The sequence below is a fragment of the Meles meles genome, chromosome 13 (assembly GCF_922984935.1).
Source record: "Meles meles chromosome 13, mMelMel3.1 paternal haplotype, whole genome shotgun sequence".
NCBI classification, from domain to species: Eukaryota; Metazoa; Chordata; class Mammalia; order Carnivora; family Mustelidae; genus Meles; species Meles meles.
In genome coordinates, this window is record NC_060078.1 from 65,385,121 (window position 1) to 65,406,595 (window position 21,475).

A 21,475-nucleotide genomic window follows, 5' to 3' on the forward strand; every position below is an offset into this window, starting at 1 on the left:
CCCTTCTCCACCCATTACAAATTCAATCTGAACAATGCTTATTTCTTTCTGTGTTGACTGGGTTTCCAGAAAAACTCTCTCTGGGGTCCTACCTCATACAATCCAAGCACCTTACTCCCACCAGGGAAATCTAAGAAATTGCTTTCCTGTGTGCTCTATCTTATACCGAGTTGAGAAATCCCCTCTGATCTGCTGAACTTTTGAAGTCCCAGAAGTAGAAAACACTAAGAAATATATAATAAGGTCAAGAATCTGAAAATGCCACTTATAAATGGACAGTCATATTGAGTAGACAGGTCTCCTCAGGTGGCGCACATTAGGGCTTAAGGAAGAATGAAAGGGATAAGCCACTTTGGGCACTTTAATTTTGTGCCAAGGACAAAGTTTTTCTTTCCTTTCCATGTGTCATGTTCTCAAAATGCAACCGCCACTGAGCACTAAGCACTGAGCACTGAGCAGAACCTCAAAAGAATAAGAAATTTTAGGATTGCTTCACAAGGAACATGGTGGATGAAACTACTTAGTTTCAAGTCAACATGAAGACTCCAGCAAGTTCTGGCATCTGGGCAGGTCCCCCATTCCCCTGTGAAGGGCTGATAAGAAAACCAACACCACAGACAGACAAAACTGCTGACCAGAAAGTCAAAGAGCTTAAACCATAAAGTAACAGAGTTCCTCAGAGACTTTTTGAAGTTTTCTTTTTTAATAGGCTTTATTTCATGGAAAGCAATTTTACATTCATAGCAAAATTAAGTGGAAAGTACAAGACTTCCTATATCCTGGCCTCCAACATGTAGTCTTCCCTGCTGTCAACATCTGCAGCCAAGTGGTAAATTTGCTACAATGGATAAACCTACATTGACACCGTTCATCACTCAAAGTCCATAGTTTATATTAAGGTTCAGCTCCTGGTGTTAGATAGTCTACAGGTTTTGGTAAATGTATACAATGAAAAATACCCACCATGGGCACCTGGGTGGCTCAGTGGGTTAAGTCTTTGCCTTTGGCCCAGGTCATGATCTCAGGGTCCTGGAATCAAGCCCCGCATCTGGCTCTCTGCTCAGCAGGGAACCTGCTTCCACCTCTCTCTGTGCCTGCCTCTGTGTCAAAAAAATAAATAAAATCTTTAAAAAAAAATACCCACCACTGTATATCTCACAGAATAGTTTCACTGCTCTAAATAATGCCTCGGTTTCGTCTACTCATCCCTCTTCTCCTCTCAAAATCCTGTTAATTACTGATTCTTTTATTGTCTCAGGAGTTTGACCCTTCCCAGAATGGCATATAAGGGAACCAGGTAGCCTTTCTGACTGGTTGCTTTCACTCTGAAATATGTACTTGCGGTTTGTTTCTCTATACCTTTTCGTGGCTTGATGTCTCACGTCTTTTCAGTAGTGAATAGTAATCCACTGTCTGACTATACCACAGTTAATTTATCCACTTAAGGACATGTCGCTGCATCCAAGTCTTGGCAATTATGAATGAAATCGCTATAAACATCCATGTGCAGGTTTCCTGTGTGAATGTAATTTCTCAGCTTATTTGGGTAAATACCAAGGAGAAAGACTGCTGGATCATATGGTAAGATTATGTTTAGTTTTGTATAAACCTGCCAGACTGTCTTCCAAAGTGGCTATGCCATTTTGCATTTACAACACTAATGAATGAGAATTCCTGTTACTCCAAATCCTCCCGAGCATTGAGTTCTGCCAGTGTTTTGGATTTTAGCCATTCAAGAAAGTGTACAGTGGAATACTATTGTTTTAATTTGTAATCCCTTTATAATAGATGATGTTGAGCATCTTCTCATATGGTTTCCATCACATATATTCTTTGGTGAGGTGTCTGTTCGTATATTTTGCCTATTTTTAAAGAGGATTCTTTTCTTACTAGTGAGTTTTAAGCATCCTTCAGGAATTCTGAATAACACACCTCTATCAAATATGTCTTTTGCAAACATTTTCTTTTGGTCTGTGTCTTGTTCTCTCATTCTTTTGAAAACGGCTTCTAAAATGATCTATCTCTTCATTAAAAATCATTTGTCCTAGTGAGAAATCCATGATCAGAGAGGTCCGTGATGCATTGCTCAATGATTAAAAGAGATCTTTCAGCCTTTTGGATATGGTAACACGGTCCAATACGGTAAAAAAAAAAAAAAAAAAAAAAACAAAAAACAAAAAAAAACCAAGGCAAAACAACATCAAAACAAATAAAGGCTCTGATAGTTGTTAATATCATGAAAATCCCAGAAATTTCACTAGACAGATATAGATAGATGTAACACGTATACTATATACTTCTATGTTGAAGCTATCCCAAAAGGTATGCAAAAGGCAAAACAGAAATTTGAAAAGAAAGTGTAAGAACAAGAGGATGAGTGGTACGGAAGGACTCTGTTCAAACAGCTGCCCACCATGCTCTCTATTTCCGCAGATGTTCATGCTGCTGCTGGATAACCCCTGGACTCAACAGGTATATAAGAATCCTCTACTCAATTTTTTTTTTTTTTTACATTTGACTACATTTTGTTTTGTTTTCATTTTAAGGTAACATGACTGTGAAGTGAATTCACTTTTTCTGCAAAAAACAGACCAGGAAAATGTATTCCTTGTGTAACTTTCATAACTCTCTAGGCTTTTTGCAATATTTCTTCTGCTTTTGACAAACTTCAGATGCTCCGATCTATGAAAAATGGAAATTATTTTGTTCACTTATGGGATATATTTATACCAAAGAAATACACACATACTTTCTAAAACATACCGACTTCAAAAATTATTTTAAAAATTATACTTTTCAGGGTGCCTGGGTGGCTCAGTAGGTTAAAGCCTCTGCCTTCGGCTCAGGTCATGATCCCAGGGTCCTGGGATCAAGCCCCACATCGGGCTCTCTGCTCAGCGGGGAGCCTGCTTTCTCCTCTCTCTGCCTGCCTCTCTGCCTACTTGTGATCTCTGTCTGTCAAATAAATAAAAATTTAAAAAAAATAGGCAAATTAAAAAAGTAATAAAAAATAAAAATAAAAATTATACTTTGCCATCCCATAGTATGCATCATATCGTATGCACTAAAAATATCATTTTGCAACCACTGAATCCTTGCAAATTAAAATATCAAAATTCTGGCAGAATGACTAACTTGGAGCAGGCAAAGCCTCATAATTTTGCGTAGCTCACTATCTTCAATAGGGTTTTCTGTTGTATACCACAAAGGTCCCTTCCCCAAGCCTGTCTTCCCCTGCAGCCAGAGCAGCCTCAGATTTCCCCCAGGGCCTATTGCTGGCCACTACTCATGCTACACACGCTGTGTGATTCATCTTCCGCAAAGCACAGCAGTCACTCTCTGCTTTTGGACTCCTGGAAGAGACCACCACCGCGCTTCACTTGGCAGTCCCTGCAGCACAAGTGAACACCCAAATTATACTGGTTCCCTGCTTAGCATGAAATTGACTTGAAATACAGATGCTAATAAGCAGCCCCTCTGGTTGGCCTCCAGCTTGCTTACTGATATGTAACTGGTTGAGACCCCAGGGCAAGAGCCAGGGTCTTTCCAAGCCTGACTAGCAATTCCCCCCTTCACTGTGCCTGCCACTTGAAAATTGCTTGAAAGAAGAATGTTTGAGCCCAGACAACTAGTGTTTCCTTTTATGTCTAGATAACCTGAAATTTGTTCATGTAGCATTTCACATATAATTGCTTCAAGTCTATTTCTGCATTTTTATGATGAACTTGTTCCTTCCCAACAAAACAGCACAATATAAAACAATTGCCCTCTATCTCTGGGGGTAAGACTAGAGCCCAAGGGACAGCATGTTCTACGGAGTAGGAAAGCCAATGACTTTGTTAAGATTTTCTTGACAATGGACAGGAGATCCAATTACAGGTATATCAGGCTCTCTAAAATAGATGTATCCCTGGAAATGTGTGCACAAACCTAATGTTTTATATAAACACATTACCAGGGTTCTGCTGTTAAAAAAAAATTCTGAAATAAAACACTTTGAAAGTAACAAATGACTTAAAAAAAAAAAGGTAACTTCCCTGTTGGAATCTCGAGGCTCGTACTGGATATTATTGATCTATGGAGAACAGAGGATTAGATACAGAGACAGAAAATACATTCAACCCCAGCTACAGCATATGGTTCCATGTATACTAAGAGTTATATTCATCACAGCGTTCTTCATAGTCATGGAAAAAGTAACACCATTGCAGGTCTTAATCAGGGGATTTACTGTTTTAAAGGTAAAACTACTAAAGTAGAGCCATTTAATGGGCTGTTATAGTGTCATCAGGAGTATGTATTTTTTAAATGACATGTGTGCCTTGAATAAAAAACTGGACTCAAAGAGAACGGAATTTTAACACCGATTTGCCTCCTTGTCTGACATCTAATACCAAACAGCTGCTTTACCTTTCTGAGCCTCAATTATTTCATCTGAAAAGTGGGGGTTAAAAAACAATCCTGAGTGGATGTTTTGGGACTTGATGTGGATGATATGTGCTAAGTGCTCAATGAATGATAAAGTCACCTGTTACGGAGGACTACTTCCTATTCTCATAAGATCAAACCATGTGTAGCTCAAAATGGTCAGAAATTTATAAGCTCACATGGTTAAAAATAAAAAGAATACTAGAGAAGACAAGATACAAAAGTAGACTGTGAGATGTCACCCAGATGTATAAGCAGCACACACGAAAGTTACCTCTGAAGTCGAAGAATTCCTAAAGAATGGTACTGGTATTCAACTGATATTACATCAAGGATCTTTTTTTTTTTTTTTTTTAGATTTTATTTATTTATTTGACAGAGAGAGATCACAAGTAGGCAGAGAGGCAGAGAGAGAGAGAGAGGAAGAAGCAGACCCCTGCTGAGCAGAGAGCCCGATACAGGGCTCAATCCCAGCACCCTGAGACCATGACCATGACCTAAACCAAAGGCAGAGGCTTAACCCACTGAGCCACCCAGGCGCCCGAGATCAAGGGTCTTACACTACAATGATTCTTCCCACAAAGATATATATTATATGAAGAAAAAATGACTAATGCTTACGTCAGTCATAACAAGTATTTATCTATGCTAGTCCTAGGAATAGAACATAAAACAAAAATACTATATGGTACAAGGGTATAGCCAGGGTTCTTCCGAGCTAAGTAGGTAGACAGGAGAGACAGGACAGAGCACAGGGGAGGGCACGGTCCTGTCTGGGTTGGGCCCTGGGCCCAGAGAAGCAGGAGCTGCTTCTGAGCTTGGGATCTGTCATTTCAAGTGACCATGGGCAGAAGTATTCCATCCTTTGGGAGAAGGTAAAGAGGAGTAAGGGAAAGGAAGGCTGCCCTACACAGAGGAGGGGGCTGATAACTTGCATCTACCCACCCCTACCCCATGCCAACTTTTTCTCACTTCTGCTTTATGTCTTAGCAAATAAACTAGCTCTATTTCTTCAAGCTTTTCTACAGTGATTGTGATTGTTTTTGTGTGTAGTTTTATAGGAAAAAAACCAATATTTTATTTTACTTGCCATTTCATCCAATTAAAGACTACAACTAAAATATACTGATGACGAGAAGCCTCGAAACATCCAGGAAAAAGGCACGGATTTTCACAGCTGAGATATCAATGGCTCCTCTGGGCTGCTTTGTCTTCATGAATATGCTTTAGTGGCTATGAACTGCTTCATGTTCAAGGGTGACTTAGCCTTAGTGGAGAGACTTAGAAGGGGATTATGATGATATCAAAGATCAGAAGAGAATGAATTTTTCCAGAACAAAAGATTTCTAAAATTTTCTAAAATTGCTCTTTTTCCATCCTTTTCCCACTATACATTATACGTGGGTCTCCTTGTAACAGTTAATAGAAAAAAATCAAATTTTAAAAAAAAGAAAGAAAAAAGACCTGGGATATTAGAACAGAAAAAGATGTGAATTGGCCCATTAGAGAAAACTGAGATCCACAGAAATATGGACCCCGTTTACTTTCCATCCCTATAAAAAATGGCCTTTTTATAAAAGAAAAGGCAATGTTTCTTTCTTCCTCTTTCCCTCTCTCTAATAATGAAGCCACATCAAGACAGATCAGAACCCTACTCAGCTTCTCAAAAAGAAGATCACCTAAGAAAGGCTATCATTTAACCAGTCTTTCTGGTTCATTCTCCCCTCCACTGTTTTAGGACCCTGGGTGTACAAAAAATCAAACTTTGTCATCTATGCTGCTGTTCTTGGCTGGATTTTGGAGCAATTGGCAAGGTTTCTAGAATAAACAAATAGCCACACACACTTGTGAACATATACGCACACAAGCACGGGCATGCACACACACACACACACAGAATAATCAGAACACTTAGCTGCTAAGATTCCAGCCAGATGGATGAAAATAAATGGTGTATGGTCATTACAATTCCCAAACTAATAATTTCGAGTACGGTGTAAAATGAATGATTGCTAAGGGAGAAGGGTGCAAGGGCTCCCTCTGCTTAAGCAAATTTATTAATTAAAGGGTTAAGACTGATTGGTTAGAAAATCATCAGGAAAGGTCACTCTTAACAGAGTCATTATGCTTAGAGTAAACAGTTACCAGCTTACCCTGCAAAATAAGTGGCAGGGCTGCTGTATATCTGAATACAAATTATTTGCAGAACCCTCTGCTACGCTTGCCTCATTTTGCACTGGGAATATGCAGAAGCTGACACGTGGGGGTTTATGCATGTATGGGTATGTGTGTGCACATCTCATGTAAATCACTGTCTTTGTATTAAAGAACTGGCCAGGTTACAGTCATGGCATCTAGAGAAGAGGGCTCTACCTATGTGCCAAGTGCTTAGATCAGGTGTATCTTATTTTCTGTGCGTTTTTTTTTGTTGTTGTTGTTTGTTTTTTAAGAATCTGGAAGGAGACGGTTGTTCTCAGAGAAATAAGGACTCTCTTTTTGTTTTGTTTTGTTTTTTAATGGCACCATTAGCCAGGAAAGTTTCCAAAGTGAAATTTCTATCAAAAGTTTAGAAAGCCTAGTGTCCTAATACTTGCCATGACCTCCACAACTCCTATCTGCTCAAAGCCTTAGCAACCAAAGACAGCCATGAAGGAATGGGTCTTTCAAAGACAGATAATCTCTGCAGATTTCAACAGAGTTTTGCAATCTGAATTTCCTAGAGTTGAAGAATGGTAAAACCGGCCCTGTGGTATATGAATGCAGATACCGTGGCCTTAGGATCTCCACAAATTATAGGGTATGATTCTGGAAAAGCCACGTGTTGTGGGGCAGGGTCCTGGGAACATTAATACTGACTGTCTGATTTCTTTCCTAAGTCTAAGAAGACCTTATCCTTATTCTGCCCTTTGTCTCCTGGCGGACTCTGAAGGCTCAATAGTATTTGGGAGGAGGTTTCACCTAGAAAATTCTAGAAATGTCCTTTTGGGTCGTTATTCATTCATTCAGTTGGTCATTTAATTTTAATGAGCCGACTTCATGTGGCAGGCACTCTGGTAGGCGAGGGACACACAAAGCCACGTTGTTCTACCATCAAAGGGTTTACAGTAGGAGCAAGACAGAACAAGTGACAAAATATATTCAGTGGGATGAAGCTCAAAGCAGCTGCAAGTACAGGGTCTCAGAACTCATCAGGGAGAGCGTGGAAGGGGGCAGGGGGAATGCTTGGTAATAAAGGCAGAAAATTCGGCTTCACCATGCGGGACTCCAGCGTGAAGTTCTTTCTCTGCAAGCTGACATTCTCCCCCAAGTGCACAAATACAGATGTTTGCTTGTTTCTAACTCCTGAACCGGAGAGCCACCAGCTCAGAGCCATCATCACGGGACAGCCTCCTGCAGTTCTCATGGATCACGCTTTATGAATAATGGAAACTTTCAAGAATGATTTTGGTTTAAGATCAGGGATAAGCCCTTTCTGTGGGGCTGTGTATGTCAGCACTCTGCCCTGGTCAATTGCCTGCAGACAGCATAGTCTATCAAAATGAGCACACCACTGTTCATTTTTTCCTGCCTGCCATGCTGTTTATTAACTGCCATCCATTATTTTATTTTTTTTTTAAAGATTTTATTTATTTATTTGAGAGATCACAAGTAGGCAGAGAGGCAGGCAGAGAGAGAGGAGGAAGCAGGCTCCCTGCGGGGCAGAGAGCCCGATGCGGGGCTCGATCCCAGGATCCTGGGATCATGACCTGAGCCGAAGGCAGAGGCTTTAACCCACTGAGCCACCCAAGCGCCCCAGCCATCCATTATTTTAAAAACATTTCTGGAATCAAAGGTAAGAGTAGAGAGAGAAACAAAAGGGTGATAAGAGATAAATGCACTGAAAATCAAGAATGCATGTGCCAATGAGATAGGGCAAAATTCGGAGGGGGGGGGGGTAGAATGGAGATTTTTCCAGAAGAACAGGAATAGTCACAGGTTTGCACCATTCCAGGAGGCTCAAGAAATACAGGGATTGGGGACACTGACGGAGTCTGGGGGTGTTCTCATGGGGAAATGATATGTCAACAGACCAGCTGACCATCCGATCTCCCATCTCTGGAGCAGTACCATTATGTAAATTTTTGCCCACCCCCATGTTCACTTAAAAAGCATACTATATTAATATACTTGACAAGTGTATTATTATTTTTGAGAAGTGTGTGACATTTTTTGAAATTCTTTAAAAAATTTTTAAAATTTTTAAAAAACCCTCAGGTTTTTAAAAACAGAACAGAAATCACTGCCTTAGTAAAAATGACTTCCCATGTGGCTGCTGATAGCTCCCCTGACACCATTCATTTGGCATCTAATCACCCTTCCTTGAAGCACCTCACAGCACTCCCGTCTTCCTGTGTTATTACTGGCAACCCGAGTTGCTATTTTACTTTGTCACTGAATGACAAGGCAAAGGTCTACGTTGCTGCCTTAGAGTGATAGCAATCTTTTCCTCTCGTCCTCACCACATGTGGGTGCATACCTTCTACTGCATGACTTACCTTAGCTTTTTTTTTTTTTTTAATTTATTGATTTGACAGACAGAAATGAAGAGTAGGCAGAGAGGCAGGCAGAGAGAGAGGAGGAAGCAGGCTCCCAGCCAAGCATGGGGCCTGATGTGGGGCTCGATCCCAGGACCCTGGGATCATGACCCAATCTGAAGGCAGAGGCTTTAACCCACTGAGCCACCCAGGCGCCCCCTTACCTCAGCTTTTTAAAGAAAATAACACATTGGTGGGACTTAGGATCTAAAGGAAGAAAATGTTAACAATCCAAGAAAAACAAAGCAACATAGTTGCGAAGAATCCAGACAAGCTTTGCTTAAGAACATCTTCATCACACACCCAAGAAGAGCCTGTGCGCTCCACAGAATCTGAAGTACCTTCTAGGTGAGCTCTCCCCCCTTGAGTGGCAATGGCAATATTTAGCTGGTCTGTGCCAATACAGTTGTGAAGCAAACACTTAAATAGGAATTAGCCTCCAATTCCAACCCCTTTCCCAGTGCTGCCTCATTTCATAATGTTATGGAGCAATTACCAATAGTTGCAATTCAGAAACCAGTCTGAGACCCAGGCCTCCGCAATTTACAACCTATCAGTGATCTTTGTCAACATTAATTTTCTCCATCCTGATTTACGTGTTTCCTTTCACACTACAAAAGGATCTAAGTTTATGATTTACATGGAGAGCACGACTGTGTTTCAGGACTAGATGCAAAAAAGATTACACTCTTAATGTGGATGATAAATTTGCATCCTTGTTAAAGTAGAATATTTTAGCCAAGACAAATGGCAAGATGGGAGAACATGCTCACTGAAACTTGGATGCCCAGAAATAATTGGCAACATTAGCAAGCAGCCCAGTCATGCAAACCCCAGGAAAACAATGGATCAAGAGTTCATTGATTCTGTGTGTCTCTCACACATTAAAACCACTTGGGTAGCTTTTAAACTACCTATGTCCCGGGCTCAGTCCCAGAGATTCTGATTCGATAAATTTGGGTGGGACTACACACATATTTTTTAAAAGCTCCCCAGGATTAAAAGCCACTATGAAATATACTTAGCATATTGCAAGGCGTATGATCAATAAAATAGAAGCTAAAATAAAATCAGTGATTAATTCACTGATTCATTAGAGACATACTTATTGAGTACTCACTGTGTGACAGGCATTGTTCTCTGCTACAGGGCTATATGGCAAAAAATTAAAAAAGAAAAAAAAGTTGCAAACTAAACACTTATTTTCAAGGAGACCAGTATCTAGTGAATTACAGTGATACTTAGTTGCATCTGGGGTGTCCCCTGCCATGTTGACAGAAATACAAGATCAAAGTTTTCCCTGCTCCAACTTCTAACTACGGATAACGACGTCATCCACAGAACACTTTACAACTTGAAGAACATGGGGACCATCATGATATCTGGTTCCCAGACATTTCTAGCAAACTTAACTAAGGAAATCATTTAAAAAATCCTCATTTCACAAATTTACAAAACTGAGGCCCACAGAGGCTTTTCAGTAAATGATAGCCCTCTTTTCCTTTATAATCAGTAGACCTGAGTTTTAATTGTTTTTACCTTTTAAAGATTAAAATGTACCAGACAAGTTCTTAAAAATGTTTATTTACTCTTCATAGAACCTGATTGATGGAATTATTATTATACCCAATAGGTTATGAAAATCAAAGGTCAAAGATATAAGGTGATTTAGACAAGGTAATTCTTTGTTCTCTATCATTTTAACTTGGGATATGGTTGTTTTTTTTTTTTAATTTAGTGGACATAAAACCAGGTTACTACCTGTAAAACCAGAGTGAGTTTGTCGACCTCTGTCGACCTCCAATCAGCTAGCAAGGAGCTATGATGGAGACATTTAAGGGGGAAAAAGAAATCCTAGAGAAAGGTTACTAATATTTTCTCATCAGCAGTCCAAAATATATGAAGACCTGTGCTTTGAACAAGGCAGCTGTATACAGCAACAACTTTCAGAAATACAGAATGCCAAAGCTATACTGAAAAACAGTGTCCATCTAATGTGGGAAGCAAAGGCAGAAGAAAAACTATTAAACTTCCTTATTACCTACAGCCCATTGACATGTCCTTGAAACAGACCGAGTGACATTCCTCTAGGGACTCAGAAAACTGGATGTTGATACTTTGCTAAGGGCAACAGGCAATCTTAGTCCAACCCCCAGGATCCTATAAATCTACTTGAACATATTAAAATTCTTTTGGAAACCTCCTTTATATCTAACCTCCAAGATACCTGTTGGCAATCACCACCCACCCCCAAGCATATGACTCACTGATCTCTCATGACTCAGGTTTTACGAGACAGTAATAAATGACCTTCTTCCAACAATGGTCAGCCTCCTTAAGGTCCCGGAAACCTTGATTCCAAAATTCCTTAGAGATTTACACTATCCCTAACACCCTCCCAACTTGAAAGTATATAATGACCCACTCCTCACGACCCCAGTACTGCTCTTTCTGCCCAAGGGTCCTGTCCCCGTGCTTTAGTAAAACTATGATTTTTGCACCAAAGATGATTCAGAAATTCTTCCTTGGCCCTTGTCTTCAAACCCTAAAATCTTTCCTCCATCACATCTAGTACATACTTTACTTTTCATAAATGTGGAGCCTGGGACTCTATGAAATAAAATGATTTGGCTAAGATCACACAATTAGTGGCAGTGCTAAGATGAGAACGCAGGATGTATTCAAACCAACTTTCAAACACACGAAGGACATGCTATTTATTTTTTATAAGGCTCACTAAACTACTGATCTAACAGATTAAATATTTTGATGTATCTGCAGAAGTTTGAGGAAAATCTAAGGAGATAACACTTATTCAATTTTCATTTAGAATTTCTAACATTTCTAAAAAATGCTCTGAAACTTAAGAAGAAATTCAAAAACTGGTTGCTTGTAAACTCAGCTCTTTTGTTTTGGGTTTTTTTTTTTCTTTTCTTTCTTTTTTTTTTTTCTGGATTTTTGGTTTGTTTGTTTTTAAGCTCTGTTCTTTTGAATACATACAATCACCATGTGATTGGACCACATTTGAATGTTAACTTTCTTTTCTTCCTCCTAAAAATCTGAAAAAGTGATCTTTGCAGTATGATGCAAGAAGGTAACTACTCTTAAATGCAGATTCACTGCTGAAAATCTCACCTCTCTTCTTTAATTTCCAACTTGACTCCAAATCATCAGCTGAGACAGAGGCACTTCACCAAGCCCTCTCCTTCCTATGTCCACTTAGGTCATGAGTGGTATCTTGTATCACAGTTGCATGAGTTTTAGTCTGAGCAAAACAACAGACTGCTACTAACTCACAACCCCAGGATCCTATGCCCAGAAAAGAGCGTAAAACTGGGATGAAATTCAGTGAGTCCGTGGCAGGAGTCCACATTTGGTGAGCCAGTCTGAGAATAGGCTTTCTCTTAGTCCCAGTACAACTTTCAGTAGCTTGAAATCAACATCTTCAGCCGTTCAGAAAAGAACAAAGTATGTAAATACTACTGAAAGAGGGAACTTCCATTTAATGAGTCCTACTATGCATCTGGAGCTTCAAAGACATTTTTCCTCACAGCAAACTAACATGAGACAAACTTACAGGGGATGAAGTTTTCATGGACATTGGGAAGCCAGACGCAGAGCTATTGTTCAAGGATTCAGTGGACCCCGATGTCCACCATAGATCAGATGTGGCCTTGATGATGACGGGTTTGGCACCAGCCCTGGAGGAAAATGAAAACTTAAAAGGCAGTATCAAGTGCAAAGACTGTTCTTGAATACGCTGTAATCCTCAACTCCAAAAACATCCTGGAAAATCAAAATACTGGACTTCACAGATATGGCAGCAGACAACCCTTCAGAGAGAAAATCACCAACAATTCTTGGGTACCACCCTGTTATGGATAAGTCTCTGTCCTTGGTTAAATACAATTAAAAACTCAATCTAACCTGAAATTAGCATATGTGTATTCTTTGAGGGAAATGAGGACCCATGAGGGTAATTATACATCTCGACTCTATCTTCTCCAGGAGGATAAAGAATCCATAAGAAAGGAAGGGTAGCATTACTTCCAGTGGGTACAGAACTATTGCGTGACAGAAAGTGTCAAATCAATGGAGAAAGCTGGCCCAGCAACTAGAGGTGAGAGGAACCAAAATCCACTCTCGAAATCTGCTCTAGTCTACGAGGTCTATTTCAGGGCTTATCACACCCCACATCCATCAGCTTGATGTCTGCCACGATAAACTAGACTGGTACCTGCACCTTGACCTTTGCCCAACTACAACGGGTCCTTGGAGTAAGAGAAATTGCTCTAAGTTTCAGTCTGAATATACCCTGCAGAGCCATATCCGGAATAGATGAGGTGCACAGAGGAGTTAGTACCCAGGAGCAAAGGTGGCAAACCGATGTACCTCAGACTGCCATGCAGGCTAAGCTATGCTAACCAGGACGGTCATGGAGGCAGCATTCTTAGCTGACCCGAGTCCAGACAGTAGCCAGCTTCAGTAGCTGTCCCCATCCCTGTCCCAAATGTTTCCTGGTGATTGGAAAAACGATTGGATCATGTTGGTTTCAGACAAGCCAATGAGTGAGCAAGAAGGTCCTTTTGAGTAAGAGTCTTCCAGGTTTGTAGATACTCCAAAACTGACCCAAATTAAAAAAAAAAAAAAATGTGATAGATATAGGCAGAGTCCACAGAATCATATATCATCTCAGCATGGAGAGCATCAGCCTCTTTGCAGAGCTGCCAAGAAGGGGAAATTAGAGGCCAGACCTCTATCAAGAATGCAGCAGTAACTAGAATCACTTGATGTCAGCAAAACTCTGATCGCTAAGGCTACTACAGGCTGGGACACACTGTCGCCTGGTAAAAGTACAGTCTCCGTCATATAACATTCATTGTAGTCTTGAAGAGACGGGTTGTTGGTTGTTGGGATTGCTTTCTGCAACCCAATGAGAGGAAATGTCTCGTGTAATGTAAAAGAGGGTGGTTTAAATTCTGACACTCCTTTGAGGTCAGAAGTGATAGATTCCCAACTGAGAGAAGGCAAAAATAAATCAAGAACAGGTGATCTAGGAAGTTGGGAAAGGACAATATAAGTGAGAAAACAAATTTGGCAATAAATACTAATCACGTTCTAAGGTTCTCAGATGAAAAAAATCTCCTTGCCCCACCAAAAAAGAATTTTTGCATCGACTTATTATAGGCATGGTTAATCCAAGTCCCCAATTATTTCCAAGCATATGGAATAATGCATAATGCAGCAAGTATAAATTTCCCAATTCATGTGGTTTACAGTTGGGGCTGGAAGAAGACAGACTTTCCTCGAGTCATCCTACTTCTTTCAAACTCAAAGAGTTAAGGCTGAGTTCACACTGGCCTAATTCCATGTTCTTATTTGAAAGGGGTGAAGAAGCAGGACACTCAAAGACAAATTCTTTTCAAAAAGCTCTTTTAAGTCTTGGTCCCCAGAAATGCTGGCAGAAATAAATATACAATTTTTAAAAGAAAAAAAAAAAAAGTCCTGCCTTTCACAAATTGATTGCATCTCCTGCTTCTGCAAGCTAAGAAGTCATAATCCGCCGCAATCACAGATTGTTTGAAGCCAGTAAACCAGAGGTGATGACCTTGCTAATATATCCCAGCGGGAGGAAGAAATAAAGACGTGCTGAGGAATAAGTCTTCAGCACACCATTTCCCTTTGGAAACAGAACGGAACCGAAAGTGCCCCAGCTTGATTTACGGATGAACAGTATTTCGGAAACCTCACCTGGAATGAGAGGAAAGGTTTTCTAAAGTTCTGCAGTGAAGGCTGCTTTCACCCTCCGGTGCTACGACACACGGGGCAAGCCCCTGCCGCTGGATACCAGCTTCCTTGAAGTGCACAGCTCCCCCGGCCTCTGCTCACGGGGAGGCTACTCTGCCGTGACTGCCCCGTGTCCCTCCACCTAAAGTTAATTCTCTGATGACAGCCCAGCATGCAGAGCTCAGGATCAGGAATTGAAATGGGACCAGTATATGTCTGTGTTTCAACAACCCTCCAATGCTAACAGAAGGAAATGCAACCAGGAAACACAAATGGGAGTAAATCTATCCTCCTTTCACGATCACACCAGCTTCTGACGCTCGCGAAGCATCGCCGCAGACATGCAGCATGACAGTGTCAATCTACGTGCTGAAATCAAATTAATATTTGTCACCTCCTTCATGTGCCGTGGCAATAAATTACAGCAAGAACTGACATTTGGGTTCAATGACAGAGGGTAGTTAACCTTTGATTACCTGTGCTATTCAGTGGGAAGCTTTACATCTATTAATTAAGTCCACAGCTGACATAGATAATTAAAAAAAAAAATCCTTCCCCAATATATTTGTCCCCAGGCTCCTTTTTATTGAACACACACTATAGGCCAAAAACTGTGCTTGGCCTTGGGGATACAGAAGAGAATAAGATAACAGGCAATCTTCAAAACATTCCCAGTAAGGGGACTAAATATACAGAAAGTACTTATAATTCAAAGTAATGCATTCAAAAAGGAAAACATGTAGAATAGTAAGAATGAGCACATGAGCAGCAATTTATTCTCTGTATGGAAGGGGGTGGTCAGGGAAGAGAGAATCCCTGTGGGGTTCAAAGTCTGGGCCCTAGATCCAGAATGCCTGGATTCAGATCTCTTCTCTACAGTTAAAAGCTTTGTGACCCTGTGTACAAATGTCCTCATCTACAAAATGGGTATAATAACAGGGCTAACAATAAACTCATAGGGTTATTAGACGAATTAATTTAGTTCATATGTATAAAAGTCCCTTAGAGAAGTTCCTGGCACACAGTAAATAGCCATTATAAGTGGCTATCATTATTCTTTATTAGATAAATAGAATACAGGAGAAAAAATATTTCAAGCAAGGACAACCACAGAAGTATAAAATCTAATGTTTGTGTTTGTTTTGCATAATTTACTGAGTGTTTAGTAGGTGATACACATTTAACATAATTGTCACCCTAATTCTATGAGATAAGTGCTATTATGACTCCTTTTTTTCTGATGAGGAAATGGAGCAGAGAGATTAAGAAAGCCCACCACCATCTCTGAGCTAGAAAGGGGACAGAGCCTGGGTTCTTGTCTAGGTGGCCCAACATCCAAGCCCAAGTGCTGACCTGTTTATGGACTGGCCTTCCAGGAGCACCTGCTGTCTGGCAGAACCTACAAGCACTTGATCTTCCTTCCCCAGAATCCTAGGAAGTGGAGTGATCAAACTCAAGGAATATGGTTATCCAAGAGGCGAGGGATAGGAGAAGCCGAAGGCAACATCAATTTAGAACCCAGAAAACAATTCTCAAAGCTAGACTTTTAAATATAACAGGAGCAAATCACTGGCATGGGCTCCCAAGCACACTGTAGGAAGGAAGCAAAAAGGGACCAAAAGAAACTGAACATCACTTCAGTGTGACATCTGAGTTGGTCTCTGTCTCTGTCTGTTTTCTCTCTCTCAAGAAATGTGCGACAGTGACTACCAGATGAGGTTAATACACAAGCCTCAGTCTTGGAGGTAAGAGCTGCCTGGAGAAAACCTACCATAACCAGCTCAGAGGAGGCTCTCAGCATTCGCTCGAGATGTGGAGGTTAGTTGTCACTCACGAGTACCTAGGAACGTGGGGGACCTGACATGCAGGTCCAGCCTTTCTGTACACATGCAGAAAACCAGCAGCTCCTTCTCCTACGGAGCTGAGTGGATTTCTTAACAATGGCCTTAATAAAGGCTTTTCTGATAAACTCCACCTGTTCCGACCAGTTCCTTTTCACAAAATCCCCTGGGGGGCTAGATATGTACTAAGTTTAATATTATTAAAAGTCACACTCCTCTGGATATTATTTCTTAAGTGTTCTGTAGGTTTTTAAACACACTTGGATTGAGGGTCCTGCTGTTCTACCGTTTGTCCTCTCCCAACCCCCAGCTTCACCTTCTTCTCTAGGTACTACGGACCCCCTCATCTACCACCGCGACCTCCTCGGCTCCCTCACCCTGCTGTCTTGTTCCACACCTCTCAGGAACGACATAACCAACCGCCTTCTTGAGTCTGACACAGGGCTCACTGCGGAGAAAGCTCAGCCGCGCTAACCCCGGTCTGCAGCCGCAGCGGGGGTCTAAGCATGCCCAGCACTGCCCCCTCCCCCGGCCCCTGGGCCCTCCTGCCTCCTTGGCAGCTCCTCCACATTGTTGATCCTCAAAGTCTGCTCCTCACCCCCCTAAATCCAAGTGTCAGGAACTCACTCAACTCTTGGTCTCCCAGGAAAGCTGATCTGTGTGTGCCCCATTCCAGCTTCTTTGCTTGGTGGAAGAAATGCTCCCTCTGTGCTCACCGCTCAGCTCATCCTGATCTACCCTGGTGGATAATCCCCCAATCAAGCTCCCAACGCTGATTATTTCTGCCACTCAACCTTCTGCCAACTGGATTCACTCTGAGGTTTGCTCACATTTTCAGCATCTTCCCACTGATTTATCCCCCCATAAAACATGGTCAGGGTTGCCCTCTCTTTAAGAAAGGAAGATACTTCTTTATGACCTCTTTATGGAAAATCATGTTTCTTCCTTTATTTCCCTTCACAGCTTCTTCCCTGGAAGAGCTGTTTCCCTAAGCTTTGCTCATTCACAAGTTGTAGGTGCTCAGAAGATATCATTTACTGATGTGTGTGCCATCCATGGTCTCACCATCCACTGGACTATCCAAGACACCAGCAGGAAAGTCACTCTAGAAATATCTCTTCCTCTCACCTTCTCACGCATCCAACCGGTCCTGTTCATTTTTACTTTAAAAGATCTATTGGAATCGCCGTCTGTGAAATCCCATACTCCCCTTTTTTCATGCCTACCCACCAAAAGTCAGCTCCTTTTCATCTCTTACTTTACTGACTACTGTTCTCATAGTCACCAGTCTTGCTCTTTTCCAATTAAATCCTCAACACAATACCACGGTAATTTTTTCCCCTAAAATTCACATTTTGTCAAGTCTTTCCCTTGCTCTAAACTTTCAATGATGCATTCTGTCCTCTGGGATAAATGTCAGAATACCGAGCACAGATGAATTTGAACGGGTCCATTTCTATTTTTGCAAAGTCATCTCCAACACTCCATCACTCAATACTCAGACTATACTGAGATCTTCTGCCATCTCCTTCATATGCTGCGTCATCAGCACGTAAAAATGCCTGGTATTCGATAAACACTCAGTAAATAAATAATCAGCCTCTTTTACTGGCCTGATTTCCTACTTGTTCATCCTGGGTGGCTCAGTCAGTCAAGTGTCTCTCCCTCTCCCTCTGCCTCTCTCCTCTGCTCATGCACTCTGTTTCTCAACAAATAAAATCTTTAAAAGAAAAAGTCAGATCAGGTAACCTTTTAGGAAGCCTTACCTTCCCCAACCCTGAGCATGTTATGGTGCCTCTTTTATGGTCCTTGACACATTAATCTCATGTATTTATCTATCTCTCCCACCAGACTGTGAGTTGCTTAAGGGTAAAAATCAGATTTTTTTTTTAAAAGACTTTATTTATGTAATTGACAGAGAGAGAGAGACAGACAGCAAGAGAGGGAATGCAAGCAGGGGAAGTGGGAGAGGGAGAAGCAGGGTCCCCACTGAGCAGGGAGCCCAATGCGGGGCTCGATCCCAGGACCCTGGAATCATGACCTGAGCCAAAGGCAGATGCTTAACGACTGAGCCACCCAGGTGCCCCTGACCATCAGATCTTAATTCATATTGGGATTCACACCATTTAGCATGATTCCAGGTTGTGCTTTATTTATACATTCAGTTAATCTGACAAATCTGACTTAAATGGCAATGTGCCAGGCACTTTTCTCAGCATTTGCCACAGAGCAGAAAGTAAAAAAGACAAAGTCTCTGCCCTCAGGGAGCTTATATTCTAGTGGTGGCATCAGACAACAGACAAGGAATAAAATCATTTCAGATCACGGCATTACACTGAATGAAACGCACAAAGAACTGCGGTAGACAAAAACAAGAGTCTTCTTTTAAATACGGTGGACATTAACAGCTTTTTAGAAATGAGGTGGTAATCAGGCCAAGATCTGAAGTATGAGTGAGTTGTGTTGACTGAATACTGAGACTGTATGTTGCTACACATGATAATTAAACTGTGCATCTTCTGAACATCACTGTGCCCAGTGTAGGGTTCTATACTCAAAGACCATGTAATAAAATGGGAATTAACAGTCTAAGTACTTCCTGAATCTGTAACTAGGTTTGGTATTGCAACGGGAGTTGCTCTGTTTCCTCTAGGAAAATTTTGTTTCCTGGGCTCATATTGATAAAGTCACGAGAACATCAGGGCAATGGGTGCTTTCATGTGTATCTCATCCATTACTGTGCTAAAAAGAGAAATGGGGGACGCGGCAGAAAGCCAACCACTGAGGCCAATGAGGAGCACAGAGGGGCAGTGCGAGGCCGGACCCTCACAGAGATCTCAGGAAGGGGGCAGATTCTGCAGGAAGATCCTTGTAGAAATGGCCTTCATGTGGGTATTCAAGAAGATTGCATCAGAACTGAGGGGGCCAAGAAGCGTTCGTGGTCCTCTACGGACATAACCGGGTCCCCAAACTTGAACCTAGGCTCTTCCCACTTGGCACTGACTGTGTCCCCACTCCTTGATCCACTGTGATGGCCTTTCACAAGAACATGCCGCACGTGATTCCCAACAGTAGCTCCTACATGGAGGGCACGGGGTTAAAAATTTAGGACAGAAACAAGTATAAGGCACGGGCCCGGTTTTCAGAAACCCTAAACCCTTTCTTAGTATACTGCTTCTAAGCAAAAAACATGTAATGATATTTAATACGTGCTAAGTTCTATTTTAGGTGCCAAGCAAACAAAAATAACTAAGACATGGTCACAGTCTTTGAGTTTCCAGGCCAGTATGGAAATAGTTGAGCACAGACAATAGCTCATGCGTAACTACGCGCTGTCTTTGCCGCGCTTCTGCAGTCACCCGCTGGGCATCTGCCCTTCACTAGATTTGCAGTGTTTGGAGGGAAGAAACGATTTCTTACTTGGACCTTTCCCCCCAGTGTCTGCCTAGCACAGTGCCTGGCATAGAACAGGGGGCTGGTTGATGTTTGTTAAACTGAACCAAATAAATATGTATCTGATAACCATCCTAAGTCAAAGATACACAATGTGCTACAGGATTAATGAGGAAGGAACAATTTACTTTGGCTTCAGGTGACTGGGGGGGGGGGGTGGCAGGGAGGCAGGTGGGAACAGAAGGTCTGCAGAGACACAGAGCAATAAACATAAGAAAAAGTGTTCAACATCCCCAGTGGTCAGAGAGAAACCTATTAAACCACATGGAGATCAACATACCATTTTCACTGAAAAGACTAACAAAAATTTTCAACTGAATTAAATTTAAATTAAAAATTTAAATTCAATTTTTAAGTTGAACATCCCCAGTGCTGGTGAAATCATTGGGAAATATACAATTTATTACTGCTTGTGGGTGTGAATTGTTTCAATCTTTTAAAAAAGTCATCTCAGCGATCCATTAACATTACATATGTATATATATTTAGGATACCACAGTAACGGCAAAAAAATTACCACAACGTAAGAACACGATTACAAATATGTGTAGTAGCAAATATTGTGGACGCGAGCTCGAGATCCACTAGAAAGGTGATGGGGAGGCAGCGGGGCACAAGAATTAAGGAGGATCAATTCAGGAGTCATTTCCGGGCTGCAGGATGCTGGGCAAGGTCCTCAGCTTTCCAAGCCTCGCTCCTCTCATCTGCAAACCTGGGATACTAGTCGTGCCTGTTCTATAGGTTGACAGGAGGGTAAAAAGCACTGAGGACATTTCATGGCACGCATGAAGCACTACTTACGTTAGGATGCCTCTGTTTAACTCCACATACGTATCCATATGATCTGATCAACCTGACTCTGTCTTTTTAACATATTTATCTGGACAGACACCCATGACTCATTGTTAAGTGAAACAAACATGTTATCAGAGCTCTGCGGATAGTTACTCCCATTTTCTTAAACAAACAAAAAAGTGATCCTGACATATACCTCTCTGTTGGTCTTTTTTTTTTTTTTAAAGATTTTTAATTTATTTATTTAACAGAGATCACAAGTAGACAGGCAGGCAGAGAGAGAGAGAGAGGGGGAAGCAGGCTCCCCGCTGAGCAGAGAGCCCGATGTGGGGCTCAATCCCAGAACCCTGGGATCACGACCCGAGCCAAAGGCAGAGGCTTTAACCCACTGAGCCACCCAGGCGCCCCTCTGTTGGTCTTTTTGAGTCAGGGCATAATGATATGGAGAGAATCACCAAAGACTCTTAGTGTCAGCGACCTCAGGAAACCTAGATCTGTGTGGGGAGAGACTATTAACATTTTTATTTGTCTCTGCTCTGCATTGTTTGGCTCACTATAATAAGCATATATTACATTATTCAATTTTTTTAAAAAATA

General features: G+C 41.4%; 1 protein-coding gene across 7 annotated transcripts in view; it reads right to left on the reverse strand.

Moving 5' to 3' along the window:
• Positions 1 to 21,475, reverse strand: part of SORCS1 (sortilin related VPS10 domain containing receptor 1) — a 513,368-nt gene that overhangs the window by 287,183 nt on the left and 204,710 nt on the right. The window contains exon 1 of one of the 7 annotated variants that reach the window (XM_046027662.1): positions 10,123 to 10,155. The exons of the other annotated variants lie outside the window; for them this stretch is intronic. Coding sequence (XP_045883618.1) covers positions 10,123 to 10,136 — 14 coding nt within the window. The 5' untranslated portion in view covers positions 10,137 to 10,155. Of the gene's footprint in view, positions 1 to 10,122; positions 10,156 to 21,475 lie in introns of those variants that run through there. 7 annotated transcript variants of the gene reach the window in all.